At 34.7% G+C, this 22,867-nt stretch overlaps 1 protein-coding gene across 2 annotated transcripts in view; it reads left to right on the top strand.

Annotated features, from left to right (window-relative positions):
* nbas (NBAS subunit of NRZ tethering complex) overlaps nucleotides 1-22,867 on the top strand; it is a 277,731-nt gene that overhangs the window by 35,956 nt on the left and 218,908 nt on the right. For both annotated transcript variants that reach the window (XM_088625619.1, XM_088625618.1), the window contains exons 18-21: nucleotides 2,854-2,991; nucleotides 11,207-11,285; nucleotides 11,887-11,991; nucleotides 12,737-12,873. In XM_088625619.1, coding sequence (XP_088481745.1) covers nucleotides 2,854-2,991; nucleotides 11,207-11,285; nucleotides 11,887-11,991; nucleotides 12,737-12,873 — 459 coding nt within the window. The remainder of the gene's footprint in view (nucleotides 1-2,853; nucleotides 2,992-11,206; nucleotides 11,286-11,886; nucleotides 11,992-12,736; nucleotides 12,874-22,867) is intronic.

The following is a 22,867-nucleotide window of genomic DNA, read 5'->3' as shown; positions in this document are numbered from 1 at the left end:
TACAGTGCAGTCCCTAAGTATTTGGACAGTGACACAATTTTTGTTGTTTTGGCTCTATACCCCAGCACATTGGATTTGAAATGAAACAATGACAAAGAGGATAAAGCGCAGAATGTCAGCTTTAATTCGAGGGAATTTACGTCTATACTGGGTGAACCATATAGGAATCACAGCCCTTTTTATACATAGTCCCCCCAGAAGTAATTGGACAATTGACTGCTTAGTTGTGTCTTTGCCAGCTGTGTGTTGTTGCATCTTTAGTTCATGCACAAGAGATCTAAGAAAAGATCTAGAATTGATTCTAGATGTGGCATTTACATCTGGAGTCTGTTACTGTTGTTTCTCAATATGAGGTCCAAAGAAGTGTTAATGCCATTAAAGCGGGCCATAATGAGGCAGAATAAATCAATCAGAGACATAGCCAAAATATTAGGTATGTCAAAATCAGCTGTTTGGTACATTGTTAAGAAGCAAGAACGCACTGGTGAACTTAGCAATAGCAAACAACCTGGTAGACCACAGAAGACCACAGTAGTAGATGACCGAAGAATACTTTCAATCGTGAAGAAAAACCCTTTTTTGACTGTTGCACAGATCAGGAACACTCTCCAGGATGTAGGCATAGATGTGTCAAAGACTACCGTAAAGAGAAGAATACACCAGCATAATCTCAGAGGGTTCACCACAAGATGCAAACCACTGGTAATAAAGGCCAGGTTACGGTTTCCTGAAAAGTACATAAAAAGCCTCTAGAGTTCTGGAACAAAGCCTTATGATGAGACAAAGATTAACCTGTACCAGAGTGATGGAAAGAGAAAGGTTCTGAGAAAAAATTGAACTGCTCATGATCCAAAGGATACCACCTCATCTGTGAAACATGGTGAAGGTAGTGTCATGGCTTGCGCATGTATGGCTGCCAGGGTAACTGGCTCACTTGTCTTTATTGATGATGTGACTGAAGACGGCAGCAGCAGGATTAATTCTGAAGTGTACAGAAGCTTATCTGCTCAGATCCAACAGAATGTTTTAAAACTCATTGGACGGCGCTTCACCTTGCAGCAGGGCAATGACTCCAAACATAGTTCTAAAGCAACTATGGAGTTTGTCAGGACAAAAAAGTGGAATGTCTTGGACTGACCAAGTCAATCAACTGACCTGAATCCCATTGAGCATGCATTTCACTTACTGAAGACTGAAAGCAAAAAGCCCCCGAAACAAGCAGGAACTGAAAATGGCTGAATTACAGAGCATCACCAGGAAAGATACCCAACATCTGGTGATGTCTATGGGTCGTTGACTTCAGGCAGTCATCAATTGCAAAGGATTTGCAAACATGCCAAATTTTATTTAAGATAGTGTTAATGTGCCCAGTTACTTTTGGTCCTTTGAAATGGGGGAACTATGTATAAAAAGGGCTGTGAATCCTATATGGTTAACCCAATATATCCATAAATACCCTCGTATTAAAGCTGACATTCTGCACTTTAACCTCATAGTCATTGTTTTATTTCCAAGCCAATGTGCTGGAGTACAGAGCCAAAACAGCAAAACGTGTCACTGTCCAAATACTTATGGACTGCACCATATGTATATATAATTTGGTCTTTTACATACGGTTTATAAACAGAATTTATTATACAAAAATATTTGAATTGATACTGAATTCCAGGGAAAGCAAAAGTTAACTATTATTTACAAGTGAAGTCTTTATAATAAAAAAGGTGTACATCTTGTTGAATAGGTGGAAAATACTGAAAACAATCTATAGTATAATTATCTATCTATAGTTACACTCATTAATATATTTAATAATTTTATATTTATATTACTTATTCAGTCAGTTTTTATTTATTACATAATGTATATGTAATTATATTTTATTACTCTGTATTACCTTATTCCCTTCATAATGTGGACTAGTTTATCCAAATGTGTACCTTTCATACATTTTATGATCACAACGTTCTTTTTAACAATCTCACATATTCCAAATAAAGTAGTGTAATGTGAAGTGTTAATTGCATAGTTTGCTGTCGCGACTAAAATTAAGTGAGAACGTAATTTGTTCTGCAAGTATCACTATTTTCTGAGTCGACTGATACGTTTTTATTTGTATCATAGAACCTATTTTAAGTTACAGTGAAGATTGAAAGGAGAGAGTGGATTATTTAACTATGCAACTTAAGCATGATGAATTAATATATCTTGTTTAACCAAATAAGGATCTACACCTTGTTTGACTATTGCTATGTCTCAGTTTAACTAAATCTACCTGTATCATTTTTCAATTCATAAAATGATTACAACTTTGATAGGTTTAGAGAGAGCATTTTCAGTTTGGTGCTACCTTGGCTTTCCATGCAAGTCAAGATTGCTCTTGATCTCAGCTGTAAAGCAGTAGCATTGCAAATGGGGTTGCTAATCCTTTTGCTAAATTTAAAATACTTATTTTAGCCAAGTGTATAGCAGAAAATGTATTTCTACAAAAATCTTAATTTATCAAAGATATTAGAACCCATCAATGATGAGTATAATCCCTTATGCACTCCAGCAACAGTTAGCAATATAAAATCCTACTGCCATTTCAGTGTCATAAATGAAAATGTACTAAGATTCAGAAGAGGGATTTTTTATATTGCATTATCTGTATGATTATTCTTCCTTGTTTTATGATAATAGTACTATCACAGAAAATATTGTCTGCCGTCTCTGCATTTTGCAGATAGGTAACCATAAATCTGTAAAAAAGATATTGTCTTAGTCACACCTGTGGCTGCGACATGGCTTCAAGATCTGATTTTTAAAAAATCCTTGTGGATTTAAAAGCATCATTTTTTTTTATCCCCAATTCAGATTCATCCTGCCAGGTGACATAGACATTGAAGATGTGCCTTATGAAGACCTTCTGTCACCTGCTGAAGAACTGCAGATAAAGAAGGAAAGAGAAGCACAGAAACAAAAGGAGCTTTTCAGTACGGTGGACTTCAAGAGGTAAACTGTTTTTCAAAAATATGAGGTGGCATTGTTTAATGTTATTTGTTTTTCTGGCTGTGTTTGCTTTCTTTAGAAATCTGGAATCCCCCGTTAATTTTTATTACAAACCCACTTAATTTAAAGTTGCATAATGCCTACAACTCCTGTACATCAAAGGAGGTAATGAGGAAATATTATCTTTTAGTATACCCTTCAGCCAGAGTGATCCATCACTTGATGTACTGAAAACTCTGATCTTCCTTAAAGGAGAGTTAGCACCAGGGAAAATATTCTCTCTTGTGCAACAAGTCACTGTTTTACTGGTCAGATTGCCAGGGTAATGTCCACCTTACCCCGATGGTGGTCTGTCAGTCGTGTGCCACTGTCTACGTCTTTTCTTTTCAGTGTGGCTCCAACCTTGGAACAAGCAGGGTTTTTTAATTTTGAAATATGGACTAAAATTGATAATAGGTGACAGAGAATGCTTTAATCGTTAACTGACACAGCATATAACATAGTGATATTGAGGGGGTCTCTGTGAACTGCAGTTTTTTTTATAAGGTGGACATTCAGAACTGGTTTGAATTGGAATGGAAGAATGCTGGACACAAGGGCTTCTATGTAATTCTATACAGTGTTATATAGGAACGCGTGCTATGAAAATAAGTAACCGATTGTATTAAAATAAGTTATATTTGGCAAAAAGAGAAGAGGAAAATTAATGTGATTTTGGAATGCTGGACATCTGATGAGCACGGGGAAGTGTGATAGATAACAGAAAGATATATAAGGACTGTTCTAGTTCAATCACTTTGAGAAAAATACACCAAATATCTTTCTCCAATGCGAATGAAATAAAAACCTCTCTTAACTTGAGACGGACTCCTGATGGACCCAAGAAAAATGTCTCCAATAGCAACAGTAAAACATACAATATAAGAATATTTTCTTTACAGTATGTTGAGAACGTGAATTTTTAATTCTGAAAGAAAGTGGTGTAATTTTGTGCCGTTTTATTAAAACAGGAAAAAGTAAAAATGAACCTATTAGAGTAATTAATAATTAACAGGTGTTCAATACGTGGAAACATATAAGTTAAGACACTTTATTTTATATTGGAAGCTTTTGGTCTAAACTGAGTTACTTCATCAAAAGCCTTGGTCCTTTTTGCTTATTATAACCACCTTGTTTTTACTAATTCGGAGGCTACTTCATTCATCAAGTCTGTCTTTTTCTGGGCCTTGGATAAGAATGTATGCAGAATTTGGGCAAGAGTATGAATCACAATCAGCCAGTGATGTGACACAGGAATAAACAGGTCATTTCAGAACCATAAGAATCTAGTACATTCTTAAATCTACTAATTTACTATGTTAGATCAATCATTGGGACAAATCAAGTAACACCAGAAGGACTGAAGAACAAAACACATGGCATGCGTATGAGAGAAAATGAGAGAAAAAGTTGGGCAACATACCACACAAACAGGTGGTTGATAGACTTAATTAAGAGGATCTCTTGAGAGTAAATTTAATTTAAAAAAAAATACTTAAAATATATGATCCAATGAACATGGAAGATGGAGCAGACTGCCTACACCTAAGAAGAATTAGCCTCTTGGGCATTTGGGCTGAGAATGCTGCAAAATTAACCCTTAGAGAGATGCTGTATACAGTATCTGTTGATACTGCACAAAAAACCAGAGGAAGTGTCAAAAGGAAAACAGCATTTCTTGTGGTAGCTTATTATTTTGAAATATATTTAACAGTTTATAGTTCTGTGATATTACACATGGATGCAGTATATTATTTCAATGCTAGTGCGAAAACTGTGTTGCAATAGGCAATTGTGATAGCGTATTGCAGCACACTGGAACAAGTGAGCTATTCAGAATGTCAGAATGTGAAATGGACATCTTAACATAAACTGAATCTTTTCAGCTTCATGTTGACAACATTGTTACAATTAAATAAAATTTAGTAAGCCCATAAAATCAGATTTACATTTTCATGATTTGTATCAAAATGTGTTTTATCTTCTAAGTATTATGAGATAGGAACTCGTGTATATCATGCAAGAGTGCAGTTCTTTCATATTTTAATATAGTTTCTGTCTTTTTAGATGTCCTATTCAGTATTCATATTTAATGGTATCTTAGACGGGTTTCCCAGACAGATTTACCTTCCCTACCTCTTTCCACATTAGGCATTCTTGAAAGCATACATTTTCACAGCGCAGGTAAGTTCAATGAAGAGAATGAAAAATGATTGATAGCATTTCTTTTCCACATCACAATGTCTACTGAGAGCATTTCAAAAGCATTGATAAGTTTCCAGTACTGTGCACCCACACAAGCGTTGTTCCATTTCATACTAGGCATTAACATGTCCTTTGATTGGCATTTCATGATATATAGACATGCATGTGGGCATGGTGTTTTGATTAAAAAAAAACATCAGGTTGAATCTTCATCATCAATGTTGTTTTTGTAGTTTGTGTTTTTATCAGGATTCTATTCTAACATTTGGTGCAGTGTATTGTACCTTCAACATAGTCTGTAAGGATTGCTGAGGATTAGAGCAATTTTCCTCTCTGTTTCTGACCTCAGCATAGCCCTATGTAATTCATTTATTGAAAACTAAAATGTAAGATATATGGACATTTTCATAATTTGCTTTTCCAAGAGAAAGAGGAACTTGTCTTAAAATTGACATTCCTGTGCATTCTTTGGCAAGATAATGAGATTGATAAGTTATATAATAATTACAGTTAGATATCCCTGCATAACTGATGTAAAGATAATAGAAGAAACCTGTTTAGTAATCATCAATCAAATACATATCAAAGGCTTAATTTTCCACAATCCAGGTTTGACAGATGTTGCAGCAGCTGAAATGTTTATTTTTGTTTGCAGTGTTGAATTAAACAATGTGTAAATCACTGTTTATAGTTTAAAAAGAATAGGAAAAACAGGTTAAAATGCACCATAACTAACATCCTGAAAAACATCCTTCTTTCCTTTTTTGGGGATGGAGTAGTAATTAAATAACCTAAAATGTAATATCACTTATATTTTTTGAAAGTGGACTTAAATTAGTTCATATCTGATAGCTTTGACATAAATAGAATAGATTAAATAAAGTTCTTACTCTGCAGTGGTTTTGTACTGGACATTCTGAATTAGCATTCCTAAAGCAAAATACTTTAACATAAACAAATGTTATGTAATTTAAAAATTGCTTTTAATTATTAGAGAACAAATAGTATGTTCATAGTAGGTAATCAAAACTTCCTGTGTTATGAGTAAAGGATGTTTTTAAGAATTTTGTCACGAGTGGGTGAAACTTAACATTTTGAACTGAACACAGAACTCTTGAGGAAAATAAGGCTGTCTAAGCTGGAGCTTGTATTTGATTTGTTTCATACAGGTTTAGAATGCCTTTATTCAGTGTACAAGTGTACCTGTAAATGATGCTTAGTAACGATGAGCCATTAATTCTTCAGAGATAGGCTGTTTGTGTTGACAATCTCAAGTACAAATGATTTTTCCATCAGGCAGGTCAAACAATGTCAAGCATTCTGTTGTACTTGGGTTCTATTATCTTTAGCTGTGTTTTTTGATAGCACTGACTTTGAGATGTATTTAAACACTACAACAAACTAAAACACTGTACTGTAACACAAAGTCCAGATTTAATATTGATTGTAAAAATAATAAAAAATAACAAATTTGTTTTTTACATATGTTAGTTATTACAGAAGGGGTGAGGAGCCAAACTGACATATTGACCTGAAGGGGAGGTCAGAGGTCACAGGCAAGGGTATTTTTATATCAGTCCTATATGGTTTCTTAAATGTGTTGTGTAGCAACATTGACTATGTATTCTCTAAAGGCTAATTTATACTGAGAATATTTTTCAAGTGTTTTCTTATGTGCTTCTAACATCCGTCTGTTGCTTTAGTTGGTGTCTATTATACTGTAGTTAATGCTGCAGTCTACATTGGCAGCATAAGCAGCACGTTAAGTGCAGCAATATTTTTTATATTTTACTCTCCTTTGGTCATAATTTGAATACAAAAACACATAAATGTGCTACATAATGGATTCTAGGTCTTGTATTTTTCATCAAACAAACTCAGTATGGTGTCCCAGTGGCTTACTCCCCTTCAGGAAATCATAGGATGCTTTAAGCTGTCATTTGAATCCCTGTGGCTGAATACATGACTGGTTGATGAGGTAAACAATGGGGTGAAAAACGATGTGTTACGTCCTGTTTGTTTTCGGTGCAAAGTTTAGTTCAGCACTCATATCAAAGATGGAGAAGTACAAAGACCTCTACACCACCACCAGTCTTTCATCAAAGAAATTAGATAAACTGTATTGTCTAGCCATCACTTGCCATCAGTGCACAGCATTGGTATTGTATTTAGTAAACTGCAACAATATAATGGAATTTAAACAAATTTAATTGATATCATGTATAGTTATTGAATATGTTGCTTGATTCTACAGCTTCATTGGAATTTCTGTTATTGTGTTGACAGAATGGAAATGGTGAAGAAACTGGGGACCTTGCGTTATTACACATTAGACAGCAAAAAAACTACTGTTGGTTAGGATTTGCTACGCAATCTAAAAACTACACAAGAACAACTGACATGTCAGAATAATTCAAAATATGAATCAAATATATGGAGTTATAAGACAATTTAACTTTTGATCTTAAAGTTCAAATGGCCTTATCACATGTATAGTGATCAGCTGAAGTTTTGGAAATTACTGTATTTTAGGTGTTTACTTCTTAATGAAAATATATAGATTTATGTCTATCACATATAAGTTTCATTTCAAATATATGAAAATATATGTCAATTGATTATTGATTAAAATAAATTGGCAAATGAAGAACTACTAATGAAAAACGTCAGTAGCATTTTCTATGTTCATAATAACGTATACATTTTAGTAAGTTGGAAGAGTCGTGCCTCTCATTTAACAATTCATTATTCATATTGCTGACAATCTTCAGAGACAATTTCAACAGCTGAGTAAGCTCTCCCCGAACAAACAATATAACGTGTTGTCATAACTAATATGTCACTTTTACCAATCAAATCGGAGTAATTAATTATAATCGTCATTCTCTGTTCCTCTGTATACATTGATACAGCTAACAGGCTACGTTTTATACAAAACAATAAACAACAAAATATGTAAGACTTTTGCCTAGCGGTATATTAGGACTGTTTTATTAACTTTTTGATTGTTTGAAATAGACATAGTATAGTAATTACACACTAGCAATTATTCTTTTAAAAACAATTGTTCAGGTTCTGTATCACTTTCATGCATATGATATCTAATTAATTTATTAATATTCTGTTCTATTTTGGACACATAATATATATGTATTTGCTTATTTTAATGCGATATTAAAAATAAAAAGATAAATTATTTCTACATCTACATTACACAGTAAGGAGCTGCTTTGATATTTTTTCGAGTTACTAGTTTTCCTGGGGTCACATCTCAAGGTGAAATGCCAGTGGGGTGCCAAGTATGAACCTTCTTGAAGGTAGATCCACTGCTGACGTCTGACATATCTTGTGTTCATTAATAAACTTAATATTTTCACTCCACTCTACGGAAATGTGTTATATTCTGGACTGTTCATGTCACAGGTGTGTCTGATTCTCTTAAGGATAACATGAATTGTTGCAAGATGCTATAGACTATTTCATATTGTTTAGAACTAAAATACTTGACTAGCACAGGGGTTTTCAAACGTTTTTTGTTGGGAGGACGTATGACAGAAATAGAAAGTTAAATATTGATACAAACAACTTATTTAGTACAAACCCACTGTATAACTTTTCTCTTAGTTGCAGAAAATTATGCTGGCCGTGGCCTGATTTGAAATATGTATATTAATGTTGTTCAAAAGTATAGGTATTCATTTGTAACAAGATATTTATAGGTAGCTAAAGCTTTGTTAGGCCTAATTTTACCATGTTTCAATGCTAAAAACAACAAAATGCCACTCGCATACAAATCTTATCAACACAGGTTTTATGAGATGTTTTCATGATTAAACATATTTTCAATATTTTAAGCTTTTTGAAATCACCATGTTATTCTGAATCAGAAAACTAGGTAGGCGTATCACATGCAGGATGCAATATATTCTTGGCTCTTACTTTATAAAGAAGGAAAATGATGTAACTTTTTAAATAATTATTTATTCTTTTCACTTCTTCTGCTTATACAGCCGCAACTGCACAACTGCATAATTGGTTTTCTTACTAGGGCTGTGGATAGACCAGCAATATTCAAAGAGCTGCATGGTGATATACCCAGGTGCACTGGCAGTGCCAACATGGGTACAGGCTCCTGGCCTAAATTATACCCTCTATGATGTTTAAATTGTTATTTTAAAATTCCTGTAAATTGGATTGACCTAAGATGATTTTGGCTATTAATGATGAGAAAAGAGCAAACAATTATTCTAAGATAGAAATGTAATTGAAATGCTCTTGATACAGTGTGTCAATTTACAACAAGTTGAATGAAAGTCAAATGAGGCGTAGCAAAACTTTGCTTATTAAATCATATTTAAAAGGCTCATTTCCCTGATATACAGTAGGCTGTGAGCAGACATTCTTTAAAACGAGACTTTAACTGTAATGGCCATCTTTTCAAGCTGAACATTCAGAACTACTCAGCAGTGGAATGCATAGAAGCCCTGTACTATTTATATAATTCATTCTTATACTTACTCTACACCGTCAATTGCATGCTTTGACATCATATGAAATAAAGGGAAGGAATTCAGTTTTTAAATAAACTGCCTGAGAATTTTAATTGTTTAATGCATCTTTCATCTTATGTGATACACCCCGGGCAATCAGGATAGTCATGACAGGTTAAGTTCCTTCTGATATACTAATCAGGAGTCTATACATGTAATCCTTTACACCAACATAAATTTGTGGCATTTATGTTTGAAGTGCTGATGGAGGTGCCCTTGCTCTATTAGCCTTTGTTTTCTGCAGTCTTTGCAGATTGCTAATCTCCCAGATGGTAGTTGAGGAATTCTAAAATACCCAAAGGATCTTAATATCTTTGCCTCTCCTCGGGAGTGTATAAATCAAAATACATTCATAACAAAAGAACTTGTCCTGTTCCTAATAAACACATCTTCATGAAACAGTAGTCAACATGATTTTTATAATGAGCTAATACATGATTTGACAGTGTTTTGTGATTCTCCATTTTACATTCTGTTACAGGGCAATATGTGCAATGTACATACACAGCTAGTGATGTTGCTGGACTTAGTTTATTTCACCTTTTCATGAAATGTAATTGTTTTAAACAATTCTACTCTAGAGGGTTTTAAATAGCTGTGCCTCTGTGACTGATTTTTGTTGTAAATCTCTTTCAAAGATTTACTTGAGTTGAATAAACTGGATGAATAATGTAGGAAACAGGAAAATAAGTAAGAGGCTTAGCTTCATACAGAATATTCCTAACATAACAGAGTACTTTTATACTGTCAGTTCTAAACAAATTTGATATCATGAAGCAATTACACATGGTTGACTATTTTAATAAAAATTCCCCCACCCCCTATCTTTTTCTTTGCTCCCTATTTTACTTTACAAACCTTTTAATTGTCAGTATTATTAGAAAAAGCTATCATGATTTCTTCCGACGTCCAAACAATATTATTTGCATTTGAGAATGTATCCATTGATTTTGATTTTGATATTTTATTTTTTCAAGATTTAATTTTATAATGATAAAGGACACAGCATTTGTCTGAAATTTTAAATTATATTCTACTATCAGAAAACAGACAGTTCTATATAGTGCCAATGTTTAAGTGATCATTCTCACTGTGCATTGTTTTAAAAATGTACCAAAATGTTAAATATATTTTGGTCTTCGAATACCTTCAATACAATGCACAGAAATAAAACAGAACACAGTAGATTGAATTATCAGAGTTTAGTTTGAATTTTGATAAATCAGCGTTAGTACATACTTAAACCCACAATATCCTCAAGATCCAATATGTAAGTAATCAAGGGAAAAGGTACATTTGAATTGTCTTTAAAATAGTTTTTGTTTGAAAATCTGTGTTTTATGCTGATTCTCTTTTTACTAAGCATAATTTCAGTAAAATTACCAAAATACCAGTGTGTACAATTTTTTTTATTTTACTTGCAGAATGACACTGGAACAGAAAGAGCTGTGCAGAAGCAGATTGAAACTATTGTGTTATCTTGACCGTTTAGCAACTTATGAGGTCAGTAATAAAATAATTGCTGTCACTGCTTGTGCATATATAAACTCAATTTTATTTACTGTCTTTCAATATTTTCAACAATTTCATTTTTATTCTATGTACAAATGCTTGCATTTTTGAGTCATGCTTAGGAGCTTCATACTTCAGGATTTTAATGACATGATGACTATGTCCTCATGTCCTATTAGTATAATGTAATTTATAATATAAATGTAATTGTAAATGTTGGTTGGAGTATCCGAATTATATGATCAATACCGTTGATTAAATAGCATTTCTTATTTTTTACTGGATGTGCTACTGATTGTTAACTACTGAATAATTTGTGTGCATTGAATAAAGTGATATGAATGAGTTTTAAGTAAGTTTTAGTTAAATTATGTTTTAAATCTTTAGGTTAACTTCAAGTCAGCTACCTTCATAAAATCTGTATTGCATACTGTAGATCAGGTGGTAGAATTTAATAGAAATAAAACTTCAAAATGCAATCAAAGTAAATGATGCTTAGAGCTGTTTGATCACATTGGCACACATGGACAATGTGAGGGATAATGTATTATGCTGCATATAATGTGATCAAACACTCTGATTTTGCTTGTAGGAAATCCTTGGAGGACCACATGCTGCAGAGCAGAGATATGATGCAGAGTTCTTCAAGAAATTCAGAAATCAGAACATTGTGCTGTCAGCAAGAACTTATGCCAGGGTAAAAGCTTATCTAAAAGTCTCTCAAATGTGGAAGTGTTTGACAATTCACCATTTTATAGTTTAATTGATAAAATTGACATTTTTTAAATAAAGTTACATTCTTGTAAGAGCTGATAATATTTCCTTTTGTGAACACACATGCTGAGAAGTGTTTCTTTGAATAATTTTGCTCCACACAGTTTGCATGCATAGAGCTTTCTATGTACAGACATTTGTCTTGTAGATATCCTTTAGCTTATATATGAAATAAGATATTAAACATTTAAAAAAGGAGAAAAGTCCTTAGTTGTTCTTATACATAATGTGTTGTGGGTTTTTAAAGGGATTTTTGGGGAGTTATAGAAATGACACAACTTTATAGACCATATTTACTTTGAAGAAAAACCCTTATAATATTCAAACTGGCATCAACATTCCGCAGGCAACATTTGTAGCCTGATTGTTTCATATCTCAGACACTGAGCAAGTCTGAGCATGGTTAGTTCTAGGATAGGAGTGCTGGCACTAAATGGCTGCAGTGCATCATTCAGGTATTGCTGCAGTTCAGAGGTGGGCAATTTATTAAGGACTTTTAGATGTTTTTTGGATAATAAAGCACTTTCAGACTCTTTAGGATGTAAAGCACTATATAAATGTAAGTTTTTATTATTATTACAGATCATATGTTGTCTTTTAGTACTGTATATTTTTGAAGAAACAATGATACGTGTTACACTACAGTATCAATTCCTATATTGTTTCAGGAGAGTAATGTTCAGGCATTGGACATCTTGTTCACCTACCATGGATCTGAGCTTCTTCAGCATCGTCTGGCTATTCTGTCCAGCTTTCCAGAAACCACCTCTCCACACGAATACTCCATTTTGCTTCCAGAAGCAAGGTATGAAACACTCTAGAGTTCTTCACAGTTTTTCTTTTGTGGAGAAGTACACTTGAAGCACTTTGCAATACTTTAGGTGTTATTTATCTGGTAATTTTCTGTTATAGTTGCTCTAGCATTTTAGGAGAGGAAAGAATGTATACCCAAGGGGTCAGTGGTAAACAGAAAGAACAGATATGAGAAGTGTCTCCACCTGGACTCAACCAATTGCTTTCAATTGCTATCATTTTTCTTGTTTTTAAAAGTTATCAGTATAAGACATCAATAAAAAGTAAGTTTGATGTCTTGCATTGTCACTCTGCTGAAACTGTGCCTGGTAACCTAGAAAATATCAGACTTCCAACTATAAAAATAATGAATTGAAAATTTGATTTCCAAATTTTTGATTGGAAATGCTGTTTTGAAAATCACTTCATCAAAACAAATATATTTTTGATTTCTTCAGAGCTACCATCTCTTGCCTAATCAACATAAACAAATTATTTTATATATTTAAGCCTCCTGTATTTTTCAATCACACTATGGAATATATCATTAAATTAGTTAAATATTGTTATGAAAAACAGTTTCCAAAATAATATGCAGTTGATTGCTTGGTAACTGGATCTACATTTTGTTTCATTGGGTTCAGAGATTATAAGAGTGAGATGGGCTGTAATCCAGGTTTAAATTATTTGTAAAGTTCAATACACAATGTCATTGAGACACATTCCATTACGTGCAAATATAAATTTGAAACAAATAACATTTAATTGATACATATTGTGTTGGAAATGCATCATGTAGTAGACCCCTGTTTATCCAAGTTTCAATGAAAAAGCTCTATTTCAAGAGACCTAGGTAAAATAGGTTTGTTTTATGTGTTGTTATCTGAACTACCTTTATTGAAACCTTGAAAATGGAGTATTACCCAACCTATAACGTCTAATGGCTAAATCTAAAATAAAGATACCTCAAAGCACATCCGTTTCCTTAGCAATGTCATGGTGAGGCTGATTTGTTATAGTGTGGTGCCTGAAAATGGCTTTTGAACCAGAACAGAGCACAAGTATTCAGACCTTTCCTATAGTGCGCTATTTTTGAAATTCTAAAATGATGCAAGGGTAAGATAAGTTACACCAAATGACAGGAAAAGCTAAAGAGAAAACAAAACACTGAAATATGTTTGTAGCACACATATTTAGACCTATGAACTCAATATTTGTTGGAAACAGCCATTACAGCTGGAAGTCTTTTTAGGTAAGTCAACTTTGTACACTGGCTTGGTGCAATTCCTGCCCATCTTGGGAGATTTGCTGAAACTGTCTTAAGTTGCTAAGAGGTTGCCGGTTGCTGATGTACACCAGTTCTCATGTCTTTTCACAGATTCTCAATAGGATTCAGTCAAGACTTTGATTTGGCCTCTCAAAGGCAAACACTTTCTTTTTCTTCAAGCCACTCTAGAGTAGCTTGGGCTTTGTGCTTTCCAACATTGTCTGAAAGGTGATTTTGTGTTCCAACTTTTTAGGTCTGAAGCTGAATTTCCACCAAGCTTTGCTCTATGTTCAGTCATGACAAACTTCCCAATCTCTGCTGGTGAGAGGCAGAACTACAGTGTAACACAATGCTGTAGCCACTATGCTTAACATCAGAGTGCTTACTGAGTGATGCATTATGTTATATTTGTCAGATTAAATGCTTATCAAAAAGTTCCCATTTTGTCTGACCATACAATGTTTTCACTCTATGTTTATAGTCTCTCTTATATACTTTGTTGCAATCCTCCAGAGGGATATGAGATTTTTTTTCAGTTCTATACAAGCATCCTTTGTGGAGTAGCCATGATATTATTGCCCCATGGACGTTTTCTCCCATCTTAAGCCACTGAGCTATGTTACCCTTTTAAAGTTGGCCTCACAGTGGCATCCCTCAGACTGTTTCATTGTCTGACTTTTCCTTTTGGAAGGCCAGTCTGATCTAGGCAGTGTCTAGATGCATTCCACTTCTTAATGATCAATGTCACCATGCTCAAAGAGCAAAGTTTTATTTTTATTTTTTGTTTTATACCCTTTTCCTGTTCTGTGTCTTAATATAACATTATCTCCAAGTGTTTTGAAAGCTGCTTAATCTTTATGGTTGAGTCTTTGACTGAAATATCCTACCTTCACTAAGAGACCTTTCAGAGTGTTTTACATGGCTTCAGAATAAATACAGCTATTATTGCATACAGAAGTCACTCAGATAATTGTGACTCATTCATCTAATGTGATGTACTTATTTAGTTTTGCCACAAAAAAGGGTTTGAATACTTAAGCAATTCTGACTTTTCTGGATTCTGAATTTCCATTTTTCATTTATTTTAATTTACTTAATTGCTACTTCAAAATGTTATGACTGCAAGCATTAAAGCAGCAAAATGTGAAGAGTGTAAAGTGGTCTGAATACTTTTACAAGGCACTGTAGTATTGAATTTGTATTGCTTTCTAAATTGAAGTGTACCCATGCAGATGTGGAATGCTCTGTAAAAAATGTAGCAAAATGAGAAATTAAGGTTAAAGAATCAATGAATAAAAACTGTACGAAAAGGTAAATCAAAGGAATTGTTATACTCAAATATGTAGGTGCAGATGTATGTGCCTTGACTGTCATTTATATCCTTACAAAGAGGTAGCCAATCCCTATTGTGCTCATAAAAACCCACAAATTGTGCCTTGGGTATGTGAACAACCTTGCCTCCCAGTTGAATTGGGACATACAATGTTTAAGAATGTTTTGATATTTTTGTAGGCATTTCAACACAATGTTGTGCTTATTTTAATGAGCTGCTCAGTCATAAAATTATTAGTGCAGGTGGTGGTCAGAACAACATAAAGGTTAAGAAACAGAGGAGGCTATTTGCCCCATATAGCTTCTGTGTCAATCAGTAGCTAATTAATCTTATGATTTCAAGGAGCTGTCTTCAAATTGACTATGGTAGCAACTTTGACAACATGACTTAGTAGCTTTTTGTAGAAGCCCACGTCTTTGGTAAAAGGTATCCCCTGTTACCCATTTTAAGTTCACTTTACAATAGTTACTGTTTGTATCCTCCGTTTTCTGATTTATTTTCTGTTGATTCTGATGAGGTCCACTGATTGTCTTTTTCAGTGAATTTGACACCAAAGTTCAAGACTAAAGAGTTTTAGTACTATTAGCCTATCAGTAGGACAGAATTTTAACCACTGGAATTAAAGCTGGGCGATAATTCGATAACGATAATTATCGTGATATAATTTTCCTCGATATAATTTTAACAAAAGTTCGATACATGTTCGAAATATATGTTTAAGCTTTGCGCATGATATGCGCATGCGGACAAAATACTGCGCGAGTGCGCGTGCGTGTTGCAGACCGGGCAGCTAACGTGGTGTTGTTAACCCACATGGTGGTGGCTGACAGGATTGTAGTTAGAGTGGAGAAATGAGCGACACTGAAGCAAATGTAGTGCTGCCAATGACCAGCTCGAAGGACGATGACCTACCAAGGCTCTTAGTAAAGGTCAGACTTTAGAAAGCATAGTCTTGGTGCCCCATAGTTTGTCCAAAGATTGTTTTGGAGACTTGTACTTACTTTTATTGGGTTTGCCCTGGCAGTTTTTTGCTTGCTTGGATATGTTCTCAGCTATATGTAGGGCACTACTTGGTAACAGAAACCTGACATAACCTAGTGACAATAACCTTGATGTCCTGGCATAACTACATTCCAGCAGGACAACCCACATCTTCTTGCTGGTCACATAACAGTAGTTTACTTACAAAATGAAAATGTTGCATTTGTGATGTGAATGTCCTTCTCACCACACTGTTTGCCATTTAGCACTTGTAGGGGTAGGTGTGGTGATGTGATATGTAAATCTTAGAGACCAATCCCTTCATGTCATGGATAGTGGCCAGCAGCTATATCACCCTGCATCTCACAACTGGCAATCCATTGAAGCTAAACAGGTGTGAGCCTGGTCAGTACCTGGATGGGAGAAAAAGTAAGGTTGCTGCAGGGAGACGTATTAGAGGGGACGGTAGGGAGGCTCAGTAGGGGACGGTCACCCTGTGGTCTGTGTGGGTCCTAATGCCCCAGTACAGTTCCGGGGACACTACATCTACGAATTAGCTTCATCACTCTGTTCTCCTCATCATTCAGGTGGATGCTGCACATTGGTGGTGGTGGAGGGGAGTCCCCATTACCTGTGAAGCATTTTGAGTTGAGTGTCCCGAAAAGCGCTATATAAGTATAAGCAATTATTAACTATTAAGAGATGTTGGCCTTTATAGTATACTAAAGTACCAGACTAAGTTAGTACAGCTCTTGTGCGATTTAGTATTGTACAGCATAAAACACTGGATTGCATGGGATCGTTCTAGAGCGAAGTGGCAGTATAGTCACTATGTAATGATTTCCAGCACCTGTCACTGGGAAATTTATTGTAATATTTAAAAATTGCATTCCAAACACAATGCAGTAGATCTACAACTCATGCACAAATACTGAATAAAGGTGTTATCAGTATCACTGGTAAGCTGTAATAAGTAGTATGAAATAGTGAGTGTTGAGATGGATATATATATAGAGAGAGATTAATATTCTGTGCGGGGAAGTAAACTGAACTTAAGGGAGACTCATTTAAGTAAACTGAAGTGTGTTCAATCACATCTAGGTATCACTTGAGTTTATTTGTTCTATGTGATTTACTGCTGTGGGACTCTACACTGGTTGTTTTTAAGGGGAGCAAGGATGTTGAGAAATAGTGGTGCAGTGGGCAAAATGTTATTTGATGTAGTTAAGTGGTGGTATATCAAAGAAAACACTCTGATCTTATGATACACTATTCCTTCTCTTTCCTGTGGTTGTGGGGACACTATAAAAAGGGTGATATTTCATCAGAGATTTTAGCAAAAGTGTGGAGGACTGTCATGGCACAGTGATGCTGGTAATTTAACACATTAAAGGGCATAAGCCTCATCTTTGTTATTACATTAAAAAATGTAGTCTATCATAAAAAATGCCAGTTTTTCTTGCATACATCAAAAGTGTTTCCATATGTTTCTATCATTTATCAATAAAAATTAAAGCCACTGTGAAACACCATATGTTCACATTCAAACCCACAGCAGCTGTCCTTGTTTTGTGGCTCATTGAAATTGGTTAATCATAAAGGTTATTATGTGCCCTTTGGACTGTATAGCCTAAATTGTTTTTTGCCTTTATCATTGCTTGTCCTCATTGTCTGAAAGTTGTAAGCAGTGTGTCAAGCTTGGTATTAAATATCATCTGCTAAGGGTTTGTTGTCTTGAATTTTATCTAAATCTTTTTAAATTTCATTTTGTTGCAGATACTGTACAATGTTAGCTAATCCCTTTAATTTGGTGTGATCTACAAATTTGACTAGATTACTACCTAAACCAGAATCTAGATCATTATTATACATTAAGAAGAGCAGAGATCCTAGTATAGATACCTGTAGTACACCATTGATTATATTATCCCAATTTGAACATTTACTAGCTCTTTGTACTCTCTGTTTCCTACTTCTTTAGTAGATTGCATTCCTTCTGAAAAACCATAAATACAGAAACAATACTGAAGCCATTCAAAATGTGCAGTTAAACCCCATACTGTGCGAAATTATGTGCAGATTAGCACAGAGTACCACAGTACGTGATTGGCTGGCCAAAATGACTGACAGGTGGCACTCGTAGAGCATTGGTTGTAAGTGAAACAATTGCTTCATTTAATCTATTTGTTGTACATGTTTAAATCTGCATTATATTGAATATCAATATGGAATTTTCCAATGAAAGATCAATTTTGGTAGCTGAGCACAAAAATAACAGGAGCATGATGTCTCTGAATGTCATAAATGATATTAATTTAGGAATATAAACATATTATGTAAGCTGTATATGGCTGGTATTGGTAGTTTCAATAGAAAATACACATCAGTATTCCACTTTCTTCATAAACATTTTAAGCATCAAAGTTTTTCATTCAGTTACTCACTGTGGTTATTTTGGAAGTGTTTTTACATGCTCCTTTGACTATATTAAGTTTATATATTTTATAAAAAGTTATGTTTTAACCTTTTCTATGCTCATTATCGTAGTAAAAGAAGCATTCTTTTTAGAATTTGATTAATAGGGAATATAATATGGAATCACGTGTCTAAAGAAATTAATGATATTTAAGGATTTATTTATTTTAATATAGCTCAAATTATTACCGTAGTCCACTTTCTTTGTAAACATCTGACTCATTCACCCACAATTACTTGGAAACATTTAGCCTTTTTTCAGTTAAAGTTGTCAAGCGGCACATTGGTCACTGTTTTAATGGCTTTGGCGTGTGACTGGCATGCTGGAGTTTGGGGGTTTGACCCCAGCTCCCAGCATGAGGTTTCTTTTAACAAATAAACATTTCTTAGAAAAACTAAAATAATAAATGTTATGGACACTATATTAATTTTTTTGGTATTTCTAATTATCACAACATGTTCAAAGTGATTTATTGATAACTTATAATTTCAAACTGTTTATATTTTAAAATTGTATTTTGTTCGGGATGATTTGTCACCGTTTTCACAACCTTAAATTTATTAAACGTCTATTTTTGAGACAGGGTGTTCCAGAGCTCTGTTTAATTTCTGAAACTCCCTCTGTATTTCCTGTCTTCACATTGATAAGAATAAACTACATATGCAAATCTTTTCACAGGTGGAAAGATGTTCTGTGTTCTTAGCATTACACATTGTACGCATTGTTACATTTTTAAGCATCAGTTGAAGCATTCTGAAGTCTGTCAAAATCGTAAAAAATGTTACCAAATAGTATTGGTGAAACTGTTACCTGTCCTGGATAAAGCAGTTAGGAAATAGGTGGAGAGGAGTCCTCATTACCCCATTACCTGTAAAGCGCTTTGAGTGGAGTGTCCAGAAAAGCACTATATAAGTGTAATGAATTGTTTTTTTTATTATTATTGGTATGTTGGAATCTGGACTTCGTCACCTTGGGTGAATTCACTGGCAGTTGAGACAAGTCCTTCTTAGTGATGAAGGTTTTGTAAACACCAGAGTGATGGATGTCAGGAGCTGTGGCATACACTTGACGATGTGCTAATTCTTTATACCAGTGGTTCTCAAACTTTTTGGACCAAGTTCCACCCCTGATCAAACCAAAGCATCCAAGTACCACCTACAAGTCGTCTTCTCATAGGAATCCCAGAAATTCTCAGTGACCAACATGAGCACGCGTGTGCGCACACACTCACATACACATATAATAAATATTATAATAATAAACTTTATTTGATATAGCGCCTTTAAAGGTGGCTTCTCAAAGTGCTTTACAGAAAAAAAGCAGGAACAATAACAATTAAATATAAACAATAAAAAGTAACATTTCAGTAAGAGGGGTGAGCAAAGCAGATGTGAATTCATTTTTTGAGCCTTGATACAATTCACAACAGAGTTATTACAGATTTTAAATTGTCAGGCATTTTCTTGACGGCAAAGGTCTCGGGGTGGATGTTGCAATGCGTCCATTTATTTCTGGAGCAACTTCTCTAATTCGTGCAACTACACCGCTGTGTCGGCTTGTCATTGCTCTAGCATCGTCCGACGCATTTTATCCAGTCGATGCCATTTTCTTCAATAAATTCATTCAGAAGCTGAAATATGTGCTCTCCTGTAGTTCCTGTTGGTAGCGGCTTTCAGAACAGAAAGTCCTCATTGGGCGTATCTAATGTAAACGAGCAAATTGGCCAAATCGACTACAGACTCATCTAATTGCAGTAAAAAGCATCTGCTCATCTTAACAAGCTCTATCAGCGTAATTTTGATATCATCCCCCATATCAATAATTCTATGAGTGACTGTGTCTTTCAGAGGGGGCAGCATGTCGAGCTTTTTCTCCACACATAATACATGTCAGCTGTTTTGCCAACGGTAAATAAGGTTCTTCAAAAATAGTGTGGGGCTTACCTGCTTTAGCAATCCACAAGCTTTTATTTTTCCCCGTTTCCATTTCAAGAGTCCGTCTCAGAAGTTAAAAGAAGTTTTTATTTCATGCGCATGGCAGCGAAACACAGAGACGCTCTGTGTATTTTTCTCAAATTAACCTAGAACAGTTCTTAAATATTTTTCTGTTATCTATCCTGTGCTCACAAGATTGCCAGCGTTCGTAGCACACATTTCTATGCATTCCTGTGTTTCCAACATTGGCATTGTTCCAAAATGACGCACATTCTCCTACCTCCCTAGTTGCTGGAGATAGGTTTTTTTTAAATACAATTGGTCACTTACATTCATAGCATGCATTCCTATACTGTGGTATAGAATTACATTGTAGCTGTTGTGTCCACTCAAGTATTAGCGCACGCTGTATCGTAGTATGTAGGCTGCGTATTCGACACGTATTAAAATAGAAAATATGGAACCTGTCCCGATTTTTCAGTGCACACAACAAAGTTCCAGGGTCATATGGCGTACCACCTGGCGGCGCTTCACGTACCACGAGTGGTATGCGTACCATAGTTTGAGAACCACTGCTTTATACAATCATTGTAAAAAAATACCAATCGATTGGCGAATCCAAGTGTTATAATCTAGGCTTGTAGTGCCTAGTTTCAAGGACTACAAAGCACTACTTCTAGGGACTGATGGTAACCAGACTGCATCATGTTGGGACTACGTTTGGTGCCTTTAATGTAGACCTGTCCTGGTGTGATAACATTACCACAACATCCACATGCTGCAACAATGCTTGTCTTGTGGGATGAAAATGAAATAATTTTGTGGTGGATGATGGTTTTTACCGAGTTGAACCCCACTGATCGTTTGTGAAGTTGAGTTTGATGTGTTATCTAGGGCTGAGTGACCAGTAAACAAGCATAACCTTGTCAAGTCTCAATACAAGGAGTGGGCAGAGACTACAGGCAGTATCTACAACATGGTTAAAAGTGCATGCATCACAGCTGTACAGCTTGTATTGCTTCCAGTAGTGGCTACACATCACTGGGGTGTGATTTTCACAGTAGAGAACCACTTTTTCATATTATATAAAACAATATATTCACATGTTACATTTGTTCAGTAAAATGTCACTTACTATAGAATGCGTGTTTCCTGTTAATACCTTGGTGGATTTTGTTGCAGTTATAAGTGTAGGTTCTTTTGAAGTTCAGTATACACTGTTCAATTTCCATTATCATTTAAAAGTGTACAATTAAAACTTGAGACATGTTAATTCATCCTTTACTGTTATTTGGTGGTACTATTTTAAAAAAAATATTATTTTACATTCAATGCAATGTTCATTTTAATCTGTTATTCCAATTCTGTATGCTCCTTTTCTTTAAAAGGTTTTTTTCTTTAATCATTTTTGAATAGTGATTTATTTCTCCTAATATTTTTTGATTGCTTTATTAAACAATTTGGGCTGCTGCTTTCTATTCTTTAATTTACTTACTTGGTCATATCTGCCTCTAATGATTTTTCCCTGATCTATTTGAGGAAGAATCTTCCATGATTTTTCACCTCTTAATGTCCCTGATGTGTAGTGCTACACCTCCACTTCCATCTTTCCTGACTCTCTGAAAGACTGTGTATCTGGTAATGATGTATTTTTCACCATAGCTCTCATAATCACATGCTATCGCAGAAGCTTTCTTGTATGTTATTCCTAATGCACCTGGAATTTATATATGAGCACTCGATTACCTGCATATAGCAGCCTATAATAAATCTCCAGAACAGGTACTGTAAAAGTTTGAAAGGTCAAGAGAGAAAAGAGGTATTGGAGGCTAAAATTAATTTTTAAAAAAGGTTCTGGCAGTATTACAACAGCAAAAATACATTAGAAATTGAACATAATAGGAACAATAATTAAAAAAGAGAGGACTATGAAAGGGAAATGACTGATTTATTAAATTAGTATTTTTCCCAGGTGTTTACCAAGGAAGAAGTCAACAACATGCCTCAGGCTGAGGA

The sequence above is a fragment of the Lepisosteus platostomus genome, chromosome 3, assembly GCF_059453375.1.
Source record: "Lepisosteus platostomus isolate fLepPlt1 chromosome 3, fLepPlt1.hap1, whole genome shotgun sequence".
Taxonomy (NCBI): Eukaryota; Metazoa; Chordata; class Actinopteri; order Semionotiformes; family Lepisosteidae; genus Lepisosteus; species Lepisosteus platostomus.
Note: the sequence above shows the minus strand (reverse complement) of the source record. Positions and strands in the feature narration are given on the sequence as shown.